The sequence below is a fragment of the Cebus imitator genome, unplaced genomic scaffold, assembly GCF_001604975.1.
Source record: "Cebus imitator isolate Cc_AM_T3 unplaced genomic scaffold, Cebus_imitator-1.0 Scaffold109, whole genome shotgun sequence".
Lineage (NCBI taxonomy): Eukaryota > Metazoa > Chordata > Mammalia > Primates > Cebidae > Cebus > Cebus imitator.
Window position 1 is genome coordinate 1,768,768 of NW_016107424.1, and position 21,361 is coordinate 1,790,128.

At 37.4% G+C, this 21,361-nt stretch overlaps 1 protein-coding gene across 2 annotated transcripts in view; it reads left to right on the forward strand.

The window, feature by feature from the left end:
* Nucleotides 1-21,361, forward strand: part of SLC26A7 (solute carrier family 26 member 7) — a 174,972-nt gene that overhangs the window by 55,566 nt on the left and 98,045 nt on the right. For both annotated transcript variants that reach the window (XM_017538069.2, XM_017538068.2), the window contains exon 3: nt 15,806-15,916. In XM_017538069.2, the coding sequence (XP_017393558.1) occupies nt 15,806-15,916 (111 nt within the window). The remainder of the gene's footprint in view (nt 1-15,805; nt 15,917-21,361) is intronic.

The following is a 21,361-nucleotide window of genomic DNA, read 5'->3' on the forward strand; positions in this document are numbered from 1 at the left end:
CTCAGGTTGATACACTGTCTTGGAAATTGTGAATAGTGCTGCAATGAAAGTGAGAGTGCAGATATCTTTTTGATATGCTGATTTCATTTTCTTTGGATATATACCCAGTAGTAGAATTGCTGAATCATATAGCTGTTCTATTTTTAACTTTTTGAGGAACCTCCGTACTGTTTTCCATAAGGACTATACTAAATTACATTACTGCCAACAGTATACATGGCTTCCCTTTTCTTCATATCCTCATCAACACTTATCTTTTGCCTTTTTGGTAATATGCATTCTAATTGAGGTGAGGTAATATCTCATTGTGGTTTTAATTTGTATTTCCCTAATGATTAGTATAATCGAGTATTTTAAATTTTAATATACCTGTTGGTCCTTTGTGTGTCTTCTTCTGAGAAACTTCTATTCAGGTTCTTTGCCCATTTAAAAAAATCAGATTACTTATTTTCTTGCTCTTGAGTTGAGTTCCTTACATATTTTGAATATTAACCTCATATTAGATGTATGGTGTGCAAATATTTTATTCCAATCTGTAGGTTGTCACTTCATTCTGTTGATTGTTTCCTTTGCTGTGTAGAAGCTTTTTAGTTTGATGTAATCCCATTAGTCTATTTGTTTCTTTTTTTTACCTGTGCATTTGGCATCATAAAAAAATAAATCAGTGCCCAGACCAATGTCATGGAGCTTTTCCACAATATTTTCTTCGAGTAGTTTTATAGTTTCACCTTTTATGTGGAAGGTAACTAATTCTATCTGCAATTTTATCTTTCCTGCAGGAAATCTCCCAACATACGTACAATTTGGGACTTACAAAACTTCTATCTGCCCCTTGGCTCAAGTTTCTCCTACCTTAAAACTAATAAGAAAACAAATGCAACTTTTCTTGATCTCATGTCCCCATTTAGCACCAAGCCTTTCTCTCGTCTTGCAAACGGGACTTTTCAAAGATGAGTTCATATTTTCTGCCTCTTCTTCCACTGAGATCCATTCAATCCTCCTTGTTCCCTACATCCTCTATTCCCTAGGAAGCACTCCAAGGCCACCAGTAGTCTCTCTATTGTCAGATTCAAAGGGCATTTCTGTTATTTGCCAGGCGTGCCATTTCAGTGGAATTACCACAGATTCTTGATCCTGGCTTTTTAAATGCTCCTCTACTTCTTTTCCTCTGTATCTGGCAATTCCCATTTTTTCCTTCTTTTCATCTGATCAGTCTCTTCACAGGATCTAATTCAGGGCTTTGGATCCAGTCAGCCACCTTTGGCCCTGTGGTGTAGTCCAGAAAGAAAGTGTTCTGTACTCAAGCCTCAGGCAGTGACACCAATTAGTTTTTAAAATATGTTTGTGTAACACCTATTTCTATATGATGAGCTATATATTTTTTGGAAATGCCGTCCCTTTCTTTGCTGCCACCACCTGGATATCTGTGGTAGTTTCCTAACTGTTCTTTCTGTCAATCTTGCTTTTCTTTTATATAACTTCTGGAGTGATTACCTAAAAAGTAAACCTCATAATTTCTCCCCTTAGAAAAAAATTTCCTAACGGCTTCCATAAAATTCAGCACAATGCTCAGATTGCTTTAAAAAGTCTTAACCAAAAATATTTAAATTGCATAGGTTTTATAAACTCATTATACAAAGTAACAAAGATTCAAGGATATATAAAAAGCACCAGTAGCCCTCTTTTTAGATTTTTACATAAAAGCATCAAAACAAAACAAATGTATAAGACTTGTTTTTCATGTGTAACCATATATAATGGACATTTCTTCCAGTTAATGGGTATAGTTCTAACTCAGTCTTTTAAAGAACTATGTAATATTCCATAGTACAGTTGCGTAGAAGTGTGTCTAATGATCTTCACATTGATACAGGCATTGAAATTACAGTCAGCTCTCCATATCCATAAGCATCAAAACCCCTGAATACTGAGGGCTGCTATACTATGTCATTTTCTATAAGTGTCTTGAAAATCTGCAGATTTTGGTATCCTGAGGTGTTCTGGAAACAATTGCTGGCAAATACAAAAGGCTGCCTGGATTTTAATGTTCAATCCATACATAAAATATTTTAAATTCACAGTATTAGGTATACATTCCTATAGGACTGTTAGACAGTTTCCCAAGCCACTGAATCAAGGTATATATGTATGTGGAGATGTTTCTTACCCACATCTTTTCTTTATTCTGGTACCTTGGAGAATCATCCCTGTCCCAATCTTGGGCCATTGGTTCCTATACACCAACATTATCTGTCATGAGGGATAGGAAGTTCCTCTGGCCTAATTAGAGACTGCATTTCTCTGGCCACAATGATAGTAGTATTTTGCTTTTCAGAATATTAGGCATACCTTTTCAGCTTTTTATTGATATTTTAAAAGTTGTACATCTTTTGTTGATATTCACTAGCTGATATCTCTTTGAGAATTCTTATTTTTTCAGTCACACTTATTAAGACAAAATTTGCACATCACTCCTTTTTTCAGCTTCTCAGCTACCTGAGGCCACATTTTTCATCTAAGTGTAGTCACTCTTAGATTCAGTTTGATCTTCACCCTTTGGTTGTTTTGAGAAGCAAAATAGAACTAACCACTTAAGTTAGTTCTAATCAGGGTAGATGTTTTCTCAGCACCTACATCAACCTGGCCATTAGGCTCTCTCAAGCAGAAATGAACGAGAAGCTGTGCAAGGCAAGGGTGTTTCTGTCTTTGTGGGCAGAGGACAAAGACAAAAACAGCTGAGGTTTGAGAAGACATTTTCAGGATTGAGTAGAAAACTTCTCTGGCTACGGAAGTTCTACGAACTGCTGCAGTGCTTCTCTAGAGTCACAGAATGGAACAAGCCCTCTCAGAGCCACAGCAGGTCGATGGGACAGGAGTTCTCTGAGGTTCTATGCTTCTGCTGGCCAAAATCTTCCTTCCCCCCAAGCAATGCTAAAATCCTCGTTTTTGCTCAGCTCCTGAGGAGGTGCAAGCTCTTTCTTCTGTCATTAGGTCTGTTGGGTTTCCTCTGGAACCAAAGAGAACGCAGCTAAGCACTTGTGATTGTGGCAACAACTTTGACTTAAGATGCTCCTTCCTGGCCCTGTCTAACCTGACTGTTGTTATTACAACACAGAGGAAGTTGGGGGAAACAGAAGCTCTTGTATCACCTTGAATCTCAGGTAAGTTCTTAACACTTAATACAGAAGACTTTACCATCTAATTTCATCTCCTGGAACTTTGTCACATGTGTGGCTTTTGCTCAGCATACCAAATGGTTTTACATCCCAGGTGAACTGAGCAAACATTTTCAGAACTCTGTGCCTTTGAACATATTTCTTCTACCTAAATTTATCTCCTCCGCAAGCATCTACTCCTCATGCTTTTTTGTTCCTCTGTTACTCCTCATTCCGTACTCAGTGTAAGCATTGCCCCTTTTTGTGAGACTACTTGGGATCCAGTCATTCATTTCCATCTTATTGTTTAGTTATCTTTAATAGCAGAAAATTTTAAAAAAATCATTCTTGTTTCCATGACACCATAAATGTGAGCTAAAACATTCTAGAACTTTTGTGTAAGGAAATCTCAAATTTTAGAAGGGTGTCTGACTCAAGATTTTTATCTTTCCACTCTCCTAGTGTTAAGGGTTTCAAGATATTTCATATATGAGACAAACTTAAAGGTAGAGAAAGAGAAGGGGAGAAATTCAGGAAGGGAGAGAGGGAGTAGGTGAAAGATGGGGAAGGGAGAGAAGGATAGGGAGAGGGAGAACAGAATTTGTACGACACCGTCACATTTCCTGAGGTAGCTATTCAGACTTTCTAATTGTTACCTAGAAAAGTGCCTTAGGTTCACCTTCTTTTCCATTTCCCTTGTTCATACAAGGTGGCCTTTCATTTTCACTGAAAAGGCTACTCATCAGGACCTTAAATTGGTGATTAAAGAATATAGCACAGGATTGAATCTTTCATTTTTTGGGGGGGGAGGCCTTCTTGTTGGTATTTTCTCCAAATTCAAAACTCTTTTTCTCTTATGAAAATTGTTGGTACTTAGCCCTTATTCCTTGGGATAAGAACTTTAAAGTGCTTCTCTCCTTAGCCATTTTAGGCTTAAGCTTTAAATGCAAGCAAAAATGCTTCTGAAACTCAATATTCAAGACATCACTCTGCCACCTCCACTCCCAACTCCAGGCATTTGTAAGTAATACTTAGGCTTTTGTCTTTGGCTGGCTTTTATTCACATGAAGTATCTTTACTGAATGGGTGTTATTTAGATAATACTATGAATTATCAAGTGGTAAGACTTATTAGGACAAGAATTTTGGCTTTGATTTTAAAATAAATTTCTCAAACCCTAGAGTTCCTTTTCTACCATCATCAAATGTAGTAATCCATCTGTGAGCCCAACATTTGGAACTAATTGAAAAACGTTGCTTGGTTTTGGTTTGGCAACTTTAAAAAAATGAATGCAGTCCTTTAACATGATTTTGAGAAATATATGTATATAGACAAATACATGTACATAGAAAATGGCCAAACTAAATGTTTTCCATTTTTGTAGAAGATATTTAATTTTCTGTTTTTGTAGAAGATAGGGGACATTGATCATTGCTTTTCCTAGTGGTAGTTCCTCAGTCATTGGTCACAAATAAGGTTGGTTTGATCATCTGGGAAGAGGCACTGTTTTCTTATTCCCCCAAAATGTGAATACCCTAACAGCAACTCTGGTTAGAAGCAGGCTGGGAGTAGAGGCCAGGAGCCTTTAGGGTTTTACATGAGCTAGCCAGCCTGGGTTCAGTCATCTTGATATTTTGCAAATATTTTCTTTCTTGTGTATCAGAAATTGGAGAGACAAATAAGACAATTAAATTGTGTTCCTTTTTGTGGAAACTTAAACCTACAAAGCTTTAAAAGACTAACCACAGTTTCAAATATGGTTGGCCCATCTTTACTCTCATTTGTTTTAAGACATTGAACAGACTCCATCTCCTTAAAGTTATAGACACTGAGTCCTGAGAATATTGCCTTGAGTATCTTGTGAACACAGTTTCTAGTGGTGGTACTTACACCTGAGTATTAAGCAAGCAGTTCTTTAAAAGACTATCTTTACATTTAGCAACATAATTTCATAACCTTCTATAGAAACGAAATTTCTTAGGTGCTACTTTTGATGATTCCCAATACAAAATTTAAATGATATTATAGATACTCAGGGACTATGAATTAGAAGTATAAAAGTTGTAATATTTTTTAATCTTCATTAAGGACAAGTGATTTGATCCTGTAAAGAATGTGAGGTTGAATTCCCCAGCATCAAATGACCTCTTTCTGTCTCTCTCTAAAAACTGTCACCTAAATTTGTTATGTAGGGTGGCCGTAATAAAGTACCACAAACAGGGTGGCTTACACAACAGGAACTTATTCTTGAGGCTAGAAGTCCAAAATGAAGGTGTTGACAGGTTTGGTTTCTTCCAAAGGCCATGAGGGGTGAATTTGTTCCATGCCTCTTCCCTAGCTTCTGGTGGTTTGCTGGCAACCTTTGACATTTTTTTTGCATCTGGAAACAGCACCTCAGTCTTCACGTGATGTTCACATGCCTTCACCCTCATGTGGCACTCACATGCCTACATCCTCACGTGGCACTCACATGCCTACATCCTCACGTGACACTCACATGCCTCCATCCTCACGTGACACTCACATGCCTCCATCCTCACGTGGTACTCACATGCCTTCATTCTCACGTGGTGCTTACATGCCTCCATCCTCACATGGCACTCACATGCCTCCATCCTCACGTGACACCCACATGCCTCCATCCTCACGTGGCACTCCATGCCTTCATTCTCACGTGGTGCTCACATGCCTTCATCTTCACGTGGTATTCACATGACTTCAACTTCACGTGGGTTTTGCATGCCTTCATCTTCACGTGGTGTTCACATGCCTTCATCATCACATGATGTTCTTCCTGTGTGCTTGTATGTCTCTTTGCATGGTCTTCTTTTATAAAGACACAAGTCATGTTGCATTACAGGGCCTACTCTGTTCCATTATGAGCGCATCCTAACTAATTTTATAATATATGACCTTATTTCAAATAAGATCACATTCTGAGGTACTGGGGGTTAGCAGAGGGTTAGTTCAACATACAAATTTTGGGGGAACACAATTCAACCTGTAACAGTACTCAAAGGTGCTCTATGAAGAGAATAGGCATTCCTGGGGCAGTAAATTCTACTGTAATAGCTGCTCCATTGGGTTGTGTTAGCTGTAGTTTTCTGGATCATATTTGAAGCTCCATAACCAAATAACCAATGGCTATAAGTTTATAAAATATTGTTGGCCTCATATTCACATCTGCGGGGAACAAAACTAGTACTTCTGGGTCCTAGCTGCCCAACCTTACAATAAAAAGGTAAGGCGACAAGGCCAACAAAACATAAAGTATCTAACAGAGGGGTTTTCTATGTGTAATTCTAGCATCTATTTCTAACTTTGGATACATTACTCAATTTCTAAACTCCATATGTTTCTTTGGTTTTCTGAATACTTGCTATAATGTCATGTAAATATAAATAAACTAGTCTGAAACTAAAATAAAATTCTGAATCATAATATAGAAATCTTAACTGTGATAGATACTTCTCTTTCTCATCACTCGTGACTGAGTCACTTTCTAGTGATCTCAGCCAAAATATTATAATAGGAGTGTAGACAGAGACTGAGCTACTTACCTGCTTTCATGGTCCTTCCTGGTCAGAGGTCAGGCACTGTGCCTAGGGAAGCCAATCTCACCGCAGTGTGGGTTGGAGGGACAAGGCATACTGGTGGCAAACGTTCAGCTTCACACTAAGGGCTTCTCGAAAGGTTGGTGGCGTTCATAAACCCGGAGACTACTGGTGATTTCAACATGGAAATCTAGAATCTCTTCTATAACAATTATCACACCTACAAAGCATGTTTTCTTACAAATTACATCTTTCAAAGTATTCTCATGATCATTCTTTTGTGGCTGTATCAGCCTAACATTACTATTAAATAATTTTCCATCTAAAATTAATCAACCATCTAAATATTTCATTTTTTTTTATTGTACTTTAGGTTCTGGGGTACATGTGCAGATCATGTAGGATTGTTGCATAGGTACACACATGGCAATATGGTTTGCTGCCTCCGTCTCCCGGTCTCCTACATCTGGCCTTTCTCCCCATGTTATCCATCCCCAACCTCCCCACCCCACCCCTGCTGTCCCTCCCTTGGGCCCCCCCAACAGACCCCAGTGTATGATGCTCCCCTCCCTGTCTCCATGTGTTCTCATTGATAAACATCCACCTATGAGTGAGAACATGCGGTGTTTGATTTTTCTGTTCTTGTGTCAGTTTGCTGAGAATGATGGTTTCCAGATTCATCCATATCCCTATAAAGGACACAAACTCATCATTTTTTATGGCTGCATAGTATTCCTTGGTGTATATGTACCACATTTTCCTTGTCCAGTCTATCATCGATGGGCATTTGGGTTGGTTCTAGTTCTAGTTCTTTGCTATTGTAAACAGTGCCACTATGAACATATGTGTGCATGTGTCATTATAATTGAATGATTTATAATCCTTTGGGCATATACCCAGTAATGAGTTTGCTGATTCACATGGAATTCTATTTCTAGGTCCTTGAGGAATTGCCACACTGTCTTCCACAATGGATGAACTAGTTTACACTCCCACCAACAGTGTAAAAGTGTACCTATTTCTCCACATCCTCTTGAGCATCTGTTTTCTCCAGATTTTTTAATGATTGCCATTCTAACCGACATGAGACGGTATCTCAATGTGGTTTTGATTTGAATTTTTCTAATAATCAGTGATGATGAGCATTTTTTCATATGTTTGTTGGCCTCATATATGTCTTCTTTTGAAAAGTGTCTGTTCATATCCTTCGCCTCTATTTTGGCTTTTGTTGCCAATGCTTTTGGTGTTTTAGTTATAAAGTCCTTGCCTATGCCTATGTCCTGAATGGTTTTGCCTAGGTTTTCTTCTAGGGTTTTTATGGTGTTAGGTCTTATGTTTAAGTCTTTAATCCACCTGGAGTTAATTTTAGTGTAAGGTGTCAGGGAGGGGTCCAGTTTCTGCTTTCTGCACACTGCTAGTTTCCCAACACCATTTATTAAACAGGGAATCCTTTCTCCATTGCTTGTTTCTGTCAGGTTTGTCGAAGATCAGATGGTTGTAGATGTGTGGCATTGCCTCCAGGGCCTCTGTTCTGTTCCATTGGCCTATATGTCTGTTATGGTACCAGTACCATGCTGTTTTGATTACCGTAGCCTTGTAGTATAGTTTGAAATCAGGTAGCGTGGTGCCTCCGGCTTTGTTCTTTTTGCTTAGGATTGTCTTGGCTACGTGGGCTCTCTTTTGGTTCCATATGAAGTTTAAGGTGGTTTTTTCTAGTTCTGTGGAGAAAGTCATTGGTAGCTTGATGGGGATAGCCTTGAATCTATAAATTACTTTGGGCAGTATGGCCATGTTCACGATATTGATTCTTCCTAACCATGAGCATGGAATGTTTCTCCATCTGTTTGTGTCCTCTCTTATTTTATTGAGTAGTGGTTTGTAGTTCTCCTTGAAGAGGTCCTTTACATCCTTTGTTAGTTGTATTCCTGGGCATTTTATTCTCTTTGTAGCAACTGTGAATGGGAGTTTGCTCATGATTTGGCTCTCTGTTAGTCTGTTACTGCTGTATAGGAATGCTTGTGATTTCTGCACATTGATTTTGTATCCTGAGACTTTGTTGAAGTTGCTTATCAGTTTCAGGAGATTTTGGGCTGCAATGATAGGGTCTTCTAAATATACAATTGTGTCATCTGCAAATAGAGACAATTTGACTTCCTCTTTTCCTAATTGAATATACTTTTTTTTCTTGCCTAATTGCTCCGGCTAGAACTTCCAATAGTATATTGAATAGGAGTGGTGACAGAGGGCATCCTTGTCTAGTGCTGGATTTCAAAGGGAATGCTTCCAGTTTTTGCCCATTCAGTATGGTATTGGCTGTAGGTTTGTTGGAAATAGCTTTTATTGTTTCGAGATATGCTCCTTTGATATCTAGTTTATTGAGAGTTTTTAGCATAAAGGGATGTTGAATTTTGTCAAAGGCCTTCTCTGCATCTATTGAGATAATCATGCAGTTTTTGTCTTTGGTTCTGTTTGTGTGGTGAATTACGTTTATAGGCTTGTGCATGTTAAACCAACCTTGCATCTCTGGAATGAAACCTAATTGATGGTGATGGATAAGCTTTTTGATGTGCTGTTGCAATCAGTTTGCCCGTATTTTATTGAAGATTTTTGCATCTATGTTCATCATGGATATTGGCCTGAATTTTTCTTTTTTCTTTGAGTCTCTGCCGGGTTTGGGTATCAGGATGATTTTGGTCTAATAAAATGATTTGAGAAGGATTCCCTCGTTTTGTATTGTTTGCAATAGTTTCAGAAGGAATGGTACCAGCTCCTCTTTGTACATCTGGTAGAAATCAGCTGTGAGCCCGTCAAGACTTGGATTTTTTTTTTTTTTTTGGTTGGTAGGCTATTAATTGCTGCCTCAACTTCAGCCCTTGTTATTGGTCTATTCAAGGTTTCAACTTCTTCCAAGTTTAGGCTTGGGAGGCTGCAAGTGTCCAGGAATTTATCCATTTCCTCTAGGTTTACTGGTTTATGTGCATAGAGTTGTAGTAATCTCTGATCGTAGTTTGTATTTCTGTGGAATTCGTGGTGATATCCCCTTTATCGTTTTTTATTGCACCTATTTGATTCTTCTCCCTTGTTTTTTTAATTAATCTGGCTAGTGGTGTGTCTATTTTGTTAATCTTTTCAAAAAACCAGCTCCTGGATTTATTGATTTTTTGAAGGATTTTTCGTGTCTGTATCTCCTTCAGTTCTGCTCTGATCTTAGTTATTACTTGTCTTCTGCTAGCTTTTGAGTTTTTAAAATCTTGCTCCTGTAGCTCTTTCAATTTTGATGATAAGGTGTAGATTTTAGATCTTTCCTTGCTTCTCAGGTGGGCATTTTTTGCTATAAATTTCCCTCTAGACACTGCTTTAAATGTGTCCAAGAGATTCTAGTACATTGTGTCTTCTTTCTCGTTGGTTTCGAAGCACACGTTTATTTTTGCCTTCATTTCATTGTTTATCCAGTCCACATTCAGGAGCCTGTTGTTCAGTTTCAATGAAGTTTTGCAGTTCTGAGTTAGTTTCTTAATCGTGAGTTCTAATTTGATTGCACTCCGGTCTGAGAGACTGTTTGTTACAATTTCCGTTCTTTTACATTTGCTGAGGAGTGATTTACTTCCAATTATGTGGTCAGTTTTAGAGTAGGTCCAATGTGGTGCTGAGAAGAATGTATATTCTATGGATTTGGGGTGGAGAGTTCTGTAGATGTATATTAGGTCTGCTCAGTCCAGATCTGAGTTCAAGTCCTGGATGTTCTTGTTAATTTTCTGTCTCGTTGATCTGTCTAATGTTGACAGTGGAGTGTTAAAGGTGTTAAAGTCTCCCACTAACATTGTGTGGGAGTCTAAGTCTCTTTGTAGGTCGTTAAGAACTTGCTTTATGTATCTAGGTGCTCCTGTGTTGGGTGCATATATATTTAGGATTGTTAGCTCTTCTTGTTACATTGATACTTTAACCATGATGTAATGTCCTTATTTGTCTCTTTTGATCTTTGTTGGTTTAAAGTCCATTTTATCAGAGACTAGGGTTGCAACACCTGCTTTTTTTTGCTCTCCATTTGCTTGGTAAATCTTCCTCCTTCCATTTATTTTAAACCTATGTGTGTCCTTGCACATGAGATGGGTTTCCTGAATACAGCACACTGATGGGTCTTGACTTTTTATCCAATTTGCCAGTCTGTGTCTTTTGATTGGGACATTTATCCCATTTACATTTAAGGTTAATATTGTTATGTGTAATTTGATCCTGTCATCTTGATGCTAGCTGGATGTTTTGCCAATTAGTTGACGCATTTTTTTTGTTTTGTCGATGGTCTTTACCATTTGGTACATTTTTGGAGTGGCTGGAACTGGTTGTTTCTTTCCTTGTTTAGCGCTTCTTTCAGGAGCTCTTGTAAGGCAGGCCTGGTGGTGACGAAATCTCTCAGTTGCTTGTCCATAAAGGATTTTCTTTCTCCTTTGCTTATGAAGCTTTGCTTGGCTGGATATGAAATTCTAGGTTGAAAGTTCTTTTCTTGAAGGATATTGAATATAGGCCCTCACTCTCTTCTGGCTTGTAGGGTTTCTGCTAAGAGATCCACTGTGAGTCTGATGGGCTTCCCTTTGTGGGTTATCCGACCTTTCTCTCTGGCTGCCCTTAGCATTTTCTCCTTCATTTCAACCCTGGTGACTCGGACAATTAGGTACCTTGGGGTTTGCTCTTCTTGAAGAATATCTTTGTGGTGTTTTCTGTATTTCCTGGACTTGAATGGGTGGCCTGGCTTGTTAGGTTGGGGAAGTTCTCCTGGATAATATCCTGAAGAGTGTTTTTCAGCTTAGATTCATTCTCTTTCTCACCTTTGATAGGTACACCTATCAAACGTAGATTAGCTCTTTCCACATAATCCCATATTTCTTGGAGGCTTTGTTCATTTCTTTTCACTCTTTTTTCTCTAATCTTGCCTTCTCGTTTTATTTCATTGAGTTGATCTTCGATATCTCATATCCTTTCTTCTGCTTGGTTGATTTGGCTATTGAAACTTGTGTATGCTTCTCAAAGTTCTCGTGCTGCTTTTCAGCTCCGTCAAGTTGTTTATATTCTTCTCTGAGCTGTTTATTCTAGTTAGCATGTCATGTAACCTTTTTTCTAGGTTCTTAGTTTCTTTGCATTAGGTTAGCACATGTTCTTTTAGCTCCAAGATGTTTATTACCCACCTTCTGAAGTCTGTTTCTGTCAATTCATTAGATTCATTCTCCATCTATCCATCTCTAGCTGGTGAGGAATTGTGATCCTTCGGAGGAGGAGAGGCGTTATGGTTTTTGGTGTTTTCATTCCTTTTGGGCTGATTTTTTCCCATCTTAGTGGCTTTATCTACCTGTGGTCTTTGTAGTTGGTGACTTTTGGATGGGGTCTTTGAGTGCACATCCTTTTTGTTGATGATGAAGTTATTTCTTTCTGTTTCTTACTTTTCCTTCTAACAATCAGGCCCCTCTGCTGCAGGACTGCTTGGGGTCCACTCCAGACCCTGCTTGCCTGGGGATCACCCACGGGGGCTGCAGAACAGTAAGGGTTGCTGCCGGTTTCTTCTTCTGTTATCTTTGTCCCAAAAGGGTACCTGCCAGATATCAGCCTGAGCTCTCCTTTATGAGGTGTCTCTTTGTGTATAAGGGGGTTGGGAAGCTGCTTGAGGAGACAGTCTGTCCCTTATCGGAACTAAAGTGCTTTCCTGGGAGCTCTGTTGTTTCATGCAGAGACACTGGACAGGTACTTTTAAGTCTGCTGCAGCAAAACTCACAACTGCCTCTTTTCCCAGGTGCTTTGTCCTAGGAAGGTCATCTTTATTTATAAGTTCCTGTCATGCTGCTGCCTTTTTTCATAGATGCCCTGCCCTGCACAGGGTAGTTTAGTCACAGTCTGCCAGCAGAGGCATTGCCGAGCTGCCACAGGCTCTGCCCAGCTGCTGTGTGAACTGCCTCGGTAGTGGCGGACTGCCTTGGTATAGTGGTGGTCGCCCTTCCCCCCACTGAGCTGGACCGTCCTGGGTCCAGCTGTGCTTGCTGCGAAACTCTCAATCCAGAGCATTTCAGATTGCTTGTTTTGTTGGGGTGGTACCCATCGAGCCTGATTGCCTGGCTCCCTGTCTCTGCCCCCTCCCTTTCAGTTGAATGGGCAGCTCTGTCTCACAGGTGTTCCAGGCACAAGTCGAAATGGCCGCCCAGACTTGTGTGAGTTTCTGTGTGCCAACATGGCACCAGCTGGAACTGCCGTGCTGAAAACTCTTGGTGCTTTTCAGCCTGGGAATCCCCTGGTCTGTGGGCAGTGAAAATTTGTTTGGAAATGTGGTGGGCACTCACCCTCTCCGTTGTTCTTGCTGAGAACTGCACTCCGGAGATGTTCCTATTCAGCCATCTTGGATCCTCCCCTAAATATTTCAATTTTTGGATCTCTCCATCCATCCATCCCTCCCCTCATCTCCCTTTCTCGCTCTCTCTCTTTCCTCAGCCATCCACTTTTGTGACCCTTTAGCCTAATACTGTGTCTATTCCTTGATAGTTTTGTTTTTGTTGCTTTTGCTGTTATCTAAACTAGATTAAGTTACAAGTATCTATCAGCATTTGCAGTATTTTTCCTCAAAATAATAGCATTAGGGAGTTCTAATTTTGCTCTTGTTTGAATTGAATGCCATGTTTTATTACAGAGAGAGTAGAGATAATTCTGCTAATTTGTTAGTGGCTCATTAAGATATTGACTATTTTGGGGGGACTTAACATATTTTGGCTTGTGTGAGTGTGTGTGTATGTGTGTGCACATGCGCATGTATAAGAAAGACTATGTATGCAGTTTATGAACCAGAATAATAAATCAATCTGAAAAAGGAAATTTTATCCAGTGGTCTCTCCTTTTTTTGAGGTATGTATGTGGGAGATGGTCTTGGACCTTGTAGTTCTTATTTAGTGGAAAGGATACTTGATGTTTGACAGTACTGTATGCATGAATTAGTTCCTTCCTGCTATGTTTTGGCCATTGTTCATTGCCACATTAACAGAGAAATGGATTTCCATTGAGGGTGAATAATATTGTTGTTTAAAGTAAAAGCTCAATATCAGTATAACAGGAGATAAAGGAAATGTCTACATGATTTCTGGTCTTTGAGGTTGTTCCAGTAGAATCTCATGACATAATATTTTGTATTTAATTTACAGAACTAGAAATTGTTGAAAAATTAAATATATTTTACACGACGATTCCCATTTTAATTTGATAGGAGTGTGAGAACTGGGCAAATACAGTTTTTAAACTAAGTTTGTTATGGACTTTATTTGGGATAAACACAGAGAGAGATGAGTGTTATTGTAATAAGGCAGGTAAATAAGCAAGAAGTAGCTATTCACAGGGTAAGAGAAGAGGACCCAGCTGCTCCCAGGTTTATGTTACATTTGTCTGTTGCAAGCAGAGCAGCCAAATGGGTCTACCTCTGAACAATTTTGATCCTGTCAGTATTGACCACATTTATCAGAATGTCGTGTCCATATGATTAATCTAAGGAGCTTTTGCTAAATAGGCCTTTCTTCCCCACCACTGATTCAGTCAATCTGTCTGATCTTGTAAAATGTGGGCTACATTTTTTTCTTACTCAGAAACACTCTGCATTTCTTAATAGATAACTCTTATCAGGTAGCTTATTCTGAAAAGTGGATGAGAAAAGTTGTTTTCTAGCTTTCCATATGGCTGATGTAAACACAATATAGTTTACAAAGTTCCTTACACTAAAAATGCCAAAACGTGCTTCTTGGTAGAGGTAGGGAAATATTTAGCCTGTCAGTGCTAACACAGCTTCAAGACTTGCCCCTTTACACCATCCTTTCTATCTCTCACCGTGGCTTTATGAAATTCTAGAAGAGCCTCTGCCATTGACACTTCTATGATCACTTTCATTGTACTTTCACCACACCGTAGGAATACATTGCCAGCAAACAAGCAACCCAGAGGGTTTCAAAAAGAAGAAAGGAGTGGTCACTGGTTGACTTTTCATGTATTTTAATTGTAGCTAAAATGTCTTTTACTGCTTCAAAAATATCTGAAACATAACTACGGAGTTTATTAAAAAGGGAATTTAATTTAAAAATGGTAAATCTCAAAAGTAAAAATTATTGCTATTAGAATCAGACAGCCAGGCTTTATAGTGTGAATAATTATCTGGCCCCATATTCAGAGACTCTAGAATTTAAAGCCTCCTTCATCCTCAAGTCTCTTAATAACATGTAAAGTCCTTCATGCACAGTTTTACTGATACATTTGAATGAATTTGTCATTCCAAGGACCAGCCACAACCCGATAATTTTATGAACCCATACTCATAGATATTTTGGTCACCTTTAAACCACCAGGAGTCATTTAGACATGTCTAAGAAAATTTTCTATGTGCGTGTATCATACTACTACGTAGGCAGCAATATCTACAAGGAATAAAAATTAAGTTATGAATTATTTCTTTCTTACTCTTTGAATAAGAAAAGTTGCTTTTTTTTTTCCACTCTAAGAAACAGTACCTGAAATACAGGCCAGGGTCCAGTGAGTTGGGAAGCACATAGGTTTATGCGTCAGCCCTACCACTGAGACACATATTCTCAGGCTGGCTGTGCTGCTAGCCAACCAGCCAATGTTGAGTATGCGTCCTTTTTGCTCAGCCCTAGTTCACATTCCATTTCAGGCTTCTCATCTGTTAGAGTAAGGCTACTAATCTCATCTATCTTACAGATGCTATTGTGCAAATAAAATTATACATGTGAAATTCTTCTAAAATTTTAGTGTGCCTGGAGATATTTTGCAACGTTACTATCAAACCTGGCATTTAACAGAAAGACACTCTGAAGACCACTATTTTCTTGTGGACATCTCTGCAATTAAGGGAAAAAGCATTAGTCCAAAAATAATGGTTTTTGGAATTATAACGATGAACTAAGGACTGAATTTTTTTCTATTTAGGGCAATAACGCTAGTCTCTTGTTGAGCAAGTAGAATAAAGTATGATTCATTTTGTCTGTAAGTAAACCTATATGTATTCTATTGCACAACAGATTGTGTCTTGGGGTTCTAAGGTGGTTCTAATTACCCCAGTCTTCTTCACAGGATTGGCCTTTGCTGTTCTCTCATCTGTGCACCCAGTGTTTGGTTTATATGGGTCTCTGTTTCCTGCCATCATTTATGCCATATTTGGAATGGGACGTCATGTTGCCACAGGTAATGATTCCTATGTTTATGCTTCTAATGTTACTTGTGAAAGAGACTCAATGAGTATTACTGATTACATATCTATAGCAGTGTTAACATCACTGATGAAAACCTCAGAAAATATAAGAGCAAGATATTTACTTTCCATGCACCAGATAATAAATATATACTGTGATTTATTGCTATATTACTATATAGCCAAGGTTATTGCTAAGGATTCTTTGCATTTTTGAGTTGCAAAGATTCCACAAAAGAAGAGAGATGATCTGAAATTACAATGACATGAGAGAAAGTAAGCACTTGGGAGAAAAAAGAAGACTATATAAAATTTAGCTACTCAAAAAACAGTAAAAAATATTTTACATGTATTTGATATGCAAACTAAATGATTTTTTAGGTTTATTTTAGGCTAGTTTATACAATGCTATTTACTTGATATAACTCTTACCTTACCTAGCTCTATATTACCAAATAAAATATGAGGGGTGATTTGGTATTAGATAAACCTGAGTATTTTGCCTTATTTGTTGTTTTGCTATCTACATGGTCTTAGGCAAAATGTTAAACTCCATTGCTGCTTTCTTGATAGCCAAATTACCTTCCAAATTCTCATGATTATAGTGAGAACTAGATAATTGATGTGTAGTGTCTAATTTAGTACTTGCTACATAATAGGATTTAATAAAGTTAGCTATTATTATTATAAAAATAGTATCTTAGTCTTAACTATTAAAGAAATAATAAAATAATTTTAACTAGCAATATCTATAGAGGCATTTCTATTTATTTTGGGATTATATGATCTCAGCCTCTAAGTAATAACATTTTGTGACCATTTCTTCAATGGTCAGCTTGTGTTATTGGTTGCACCTGTTTTCTATTGCTGCTGTAACAGATTACCATGAGTTCAGTGCTTAAAACAAGATAAAGGTATTATTTTACAGTTCTGGAGCCCAGAAGTCTGAAATGATACTCACAGGACTAAAACTGAGGTGTCAGCAGGACTGCATTCCTTTCTTGGAGGGTCTAGGAGACAATCCATTGTCTTGACTTTCCTAGTTTCCAGAGGCTTCCTGTATTCTTTGGCTCATGGACATTTCAGCCATCTTCAAAGCCAGCATTATCGTATCTTCAATTCTCTCTGGCTCTTTTGCCTCCATTTTCCATATTTAAAGGACCCTTGTGATTACATTGGGCACACTTGGATAATCCAGGATGCTCTCCTTTTTTTAAGATCAGCTGCTTATTACTTTAATTTCATCTGCAATGTTAATTTTCTCTTACCATATAGCACAATATATTCACAGGTTCTGGGGATTAGAATGTGAACATATTTGAGAGGTCATAATTCTGCCTACCAAACTGATACATATATTTTCTTGTAATATAACATTTTACTTATGTAGATTTGGCTTTTTATATCAATTGATTTTATGAGGGAAGGAACAATACTTATCAATCACTTACAACATTGCTGCCTAAAGTGTGGCTCATGAACCAGCAGGTTCAGCATTATGTGGGAACTTGTTAGAAGTGCAAAGCCTTTATTTCCACCACAGGCCTACTGAATTAGACTCAGCATTTTTATAAGTTCACTAGGTTTTATTTACACATGTAATCTGTATGTAATATAGTATATATATATATATATATATATATATGTTTATGCATATTTGTGTATGTATATATTTAAATTTGAGAACCATGGATGTTGTATTTTTAGGTGCTTTATTAGAAGCTTTCCTTATGTTATTTTATTTTGTTTTAGCACAAGCCTTTTAAATAGACATTATTACCTTTACATTGCAGGTGAAAGAAAACACTAAAATTCAGCAAGTTTCTGTGAGATCACAGATTAAAAGTCACAGGTTCATGGATTACAACCAGATGTGACCAAGTCTGATGCCCAAGCTTTTAACTTTACAACCCACTGTTCAAGAATAAGCTTTTCTTATTTGTATTGATGCAAAAAAGAGAAAAGCACAATAATTAATTATAAATTATTAAAGCCTATTTTTTCAATTATCTTACTCCCTAATTTCATAATGATTTTTTTCATTTTCAAAACATTTAAATATATCCTTAGTAATGAAAAAGCTTGTTTTAATGCTGACCCCTAAAGATATTTTCTCTGTTAAACACAAATAAGAGAAAAAGTCAAAAGAAATTTGTCCAATACACCATAATTGCTATAAGAAAACAAAAATACACAATTTGAATATACTTGAATATGCACACAAAATGTTCAAATGTCCTAAGAAATCACTATAAATATTTTACAGATATTTCACTGCATGATTTTGAAATTACTATTTACATAAGACTCTGTATTTAACAAGTTATTAACAGCTATCAGATTCATATAGTCTAATTAATAAATAATATGCATTTAAAAATACATATAATTTACAGCCTTAAGTGCAGTCATTCAACATTAAAGCCAAAGGCTAATTCTGATTTCCCTTCTGTTAAGTCGAATGGGCTACCACACAATAAACGCTAGAGACATTTTATTTCTACATTTGTACTTCACCAAAGACGGAGCCAGCTGGGGCTTTTAATTTGTTTTTTATACTAGTATTTAGAATTCCTTGGCATAGTAAAAATAAAATGATCATTTTCGCTTATTATGCAACATATATATGTCAAGGAAAATAGACAAACTATTTTTTGACCTTCAGTTAATCTTGGACATGGGGACTGAGTGTCACAAAAAAATTCCTGCAAATTAATATATAGAACATACTTCTCTTTTTAATAATTTAATTTTGATGTATATGCATATAGAGGTATTCCCACTTCCACACTATTATTAAGATATTGATGCTACTTTCATGAAGAAAAATCACTTTATTTGGGATTTTACCTTCAATTTAGGTGGCCGGAATGCAATCCTGACTTACTAAATGCAATAATTAATTATGCTTGAGGCATCTTTAAAAGTAAACAATTCATAAAATCAGAGTATAAAGACATGAAACATACTGTTTTGTTCAATAATGTGAACTTTCTTATTTTAATTTAAAACATATATATTTTAAAAAGGAATAAATCAGTTGATTACTTTTTGTGGCTTGCAAAGAACGTATCTTGGAATAAATATGCAACAATAAAAAACCTGGGTATTAATCTAATGAAAACAGCATTGTAGAAGAGAACCAATATGTGACAATTGGTGGATCTTAATTTTTCCCTAAATCAGAGAAATTTATTTAAAGAGCAAAGTTTCTTTGATAATTTAGAGAGGATAATGTGAAGACTGTATAAAGTACTCTTCAGAAGAAAAAAAATAAACAATTATTTACTGATGGATTACAGTATGATAGGACTTGAGATAGTGTTTTCTAAAATATGAAATCTCATTTATTCTCTACCAAAATTTTGTAGCTAGATTAATTTTATCATCATTTTACAAATAAGGAAGCTGAGAGAGGTTAGGTAACTTGACCAAGATCACAGGCTCATATTAAGTAGAACTGGGATTTGAACTTGGGTCTGTTTAACTTTAGGGCTCATATTCACTTCCTATGAGACCCTGTGACCCACAGTACTGTTGAGCTACCAGATAGATGTAGTGGTATCTAAGGGTACCACTAATAGGCTGAGAGCCTAACCAGGGTAAAAAGTGGAGCAAAGGAGGCAATGGTAGAGAATTAATAGGGAGGAGACCAAGACAAAGGCAAGACCTGTACCCATTGCTGGCAAGTCCTCTCCCTGGAGATGTTCTTGAAATATGACTCACATGCAGGTGAAGTTTCCTTTTCTTCCCCTAGCAAAGCCTTTCAGATGGCTCTTTCTCTTTTATCATTTGATTTCCTCCCATCTTCCTCCAAATCCCAGGAAACCAGGCTTAAAATAAAACATTAACTTGTCTATATGTTTTTAAAAATTCTGTAGTCATTTGTTCAGTGGCTTTTGTACAAAACATTTAGCTCTGTACTCTAAGAGATTTAAACACCAAAAGACACATTCCTTTACTCTCAGAAGTATTTGATTTGATCTCTGGAGCACTGTGTTGTAATATACCCTCAGAAATATATCCTATCAAGATCACATTCTATGGTGAATGTTCTCTACTTGGTATTTCTCATCTTTGGTGCTAGAATCTTATTTCTAATAATCAGGTATACTATGTTAGTTTCTCAATGTACTCTTAATTTAGTACTTTATGATAAAGACAATGGTCATGATTTATTGATGATTTATTGAGAATGACTTAGCTCACTAAGAGAATGTTATTCAATCTGCTGTATATATTTACGTACTACCAACTCTATGGAACAGAGAAAAACATACAGTGATAGACCATAACAAAGCATTCTAACTTTAGTCTTATTAATAATTATATGAATAGCTACCATTTATCAGATGTTAACTACATGTCCCCTTCTGTGATATGCCCTATATTACATTATTTAATCTAAGCCTTATAACAATCCCATTGGGTGAGGAATACTGTTTACAGACAAAAAGATTGAGGTGACAGTTCTGGGATTCTAAGCCAGGTTTTTTGGAGGTTACAATCACCATGTTGTTCTGAATCCATGGCAGGTACTACCTCTCTATCTAGTAAGACCAAGGATTGCCTGTGTCGAAGTTCCATTGATATCTGTTTGTGTTTGACTCGTGTCTCTCTTGCCTTATGCTGCTGCCTGCATGGTTGCATTGGGATGTCTACGTGTTGAACAGGCCCTTTTCACAAAGTCTCACCTATGACCTGAAGCAAAGTAAGATCTTTAAGTAGTAATGAGGGTAAATGTTTGCACAGTGCTGCAGTTTGTTTCTATAACCCAAATTTGCCAACCCCTCTCTGTGAGAATCAGCATTTCCATGTTCAGAAGGCTGCATTCTCAGCATGCTGTGCCAAGATGAGAGCCTTCAGAACTCTTGGCAGGAGGAGGGGAACACACTGAAAATGGTCCCACACATGTGCAAGGCCATGGCAATTCTTGAGAAATACCACCAAGCCTTATCTCACAACAGAAGACAGAAATGGTATATTTAATTATTTTATGGGCCATGGTATGTTGCTATGCAATAATAAAAATATACTATGCTATGAAACCACAGAGGGTGGAAAGATTAAGTCTAGTTGGGAGGATCTGGGATGGATCCTTATTAGATATGGGATTTGAACCAGACCTTGAAAGACCAGTATAGTATGATTTGCACAGGTAGAATGAAGAAGCAAGCATTTCACAGAAAAAGCTGAATTTACTGAGGTCTTTATACCTATGATCTCATTTATACTACCTTTAAACCCTGAAATGTAGGTATTATTACTCCCATTTTATGGAGGAGATGATTTATATCTATTGTAAAGTGCTTTAGGTCACATTATTGGTAAATTGAGTGGTTGAATTCAAATCCAGGCCATAATCTTACTTCCTGTCCCAGGACATTCTTTATGCCAATCTGCAGAGAGGTGAGAAAATGTCTGACCCTGAGAGAATA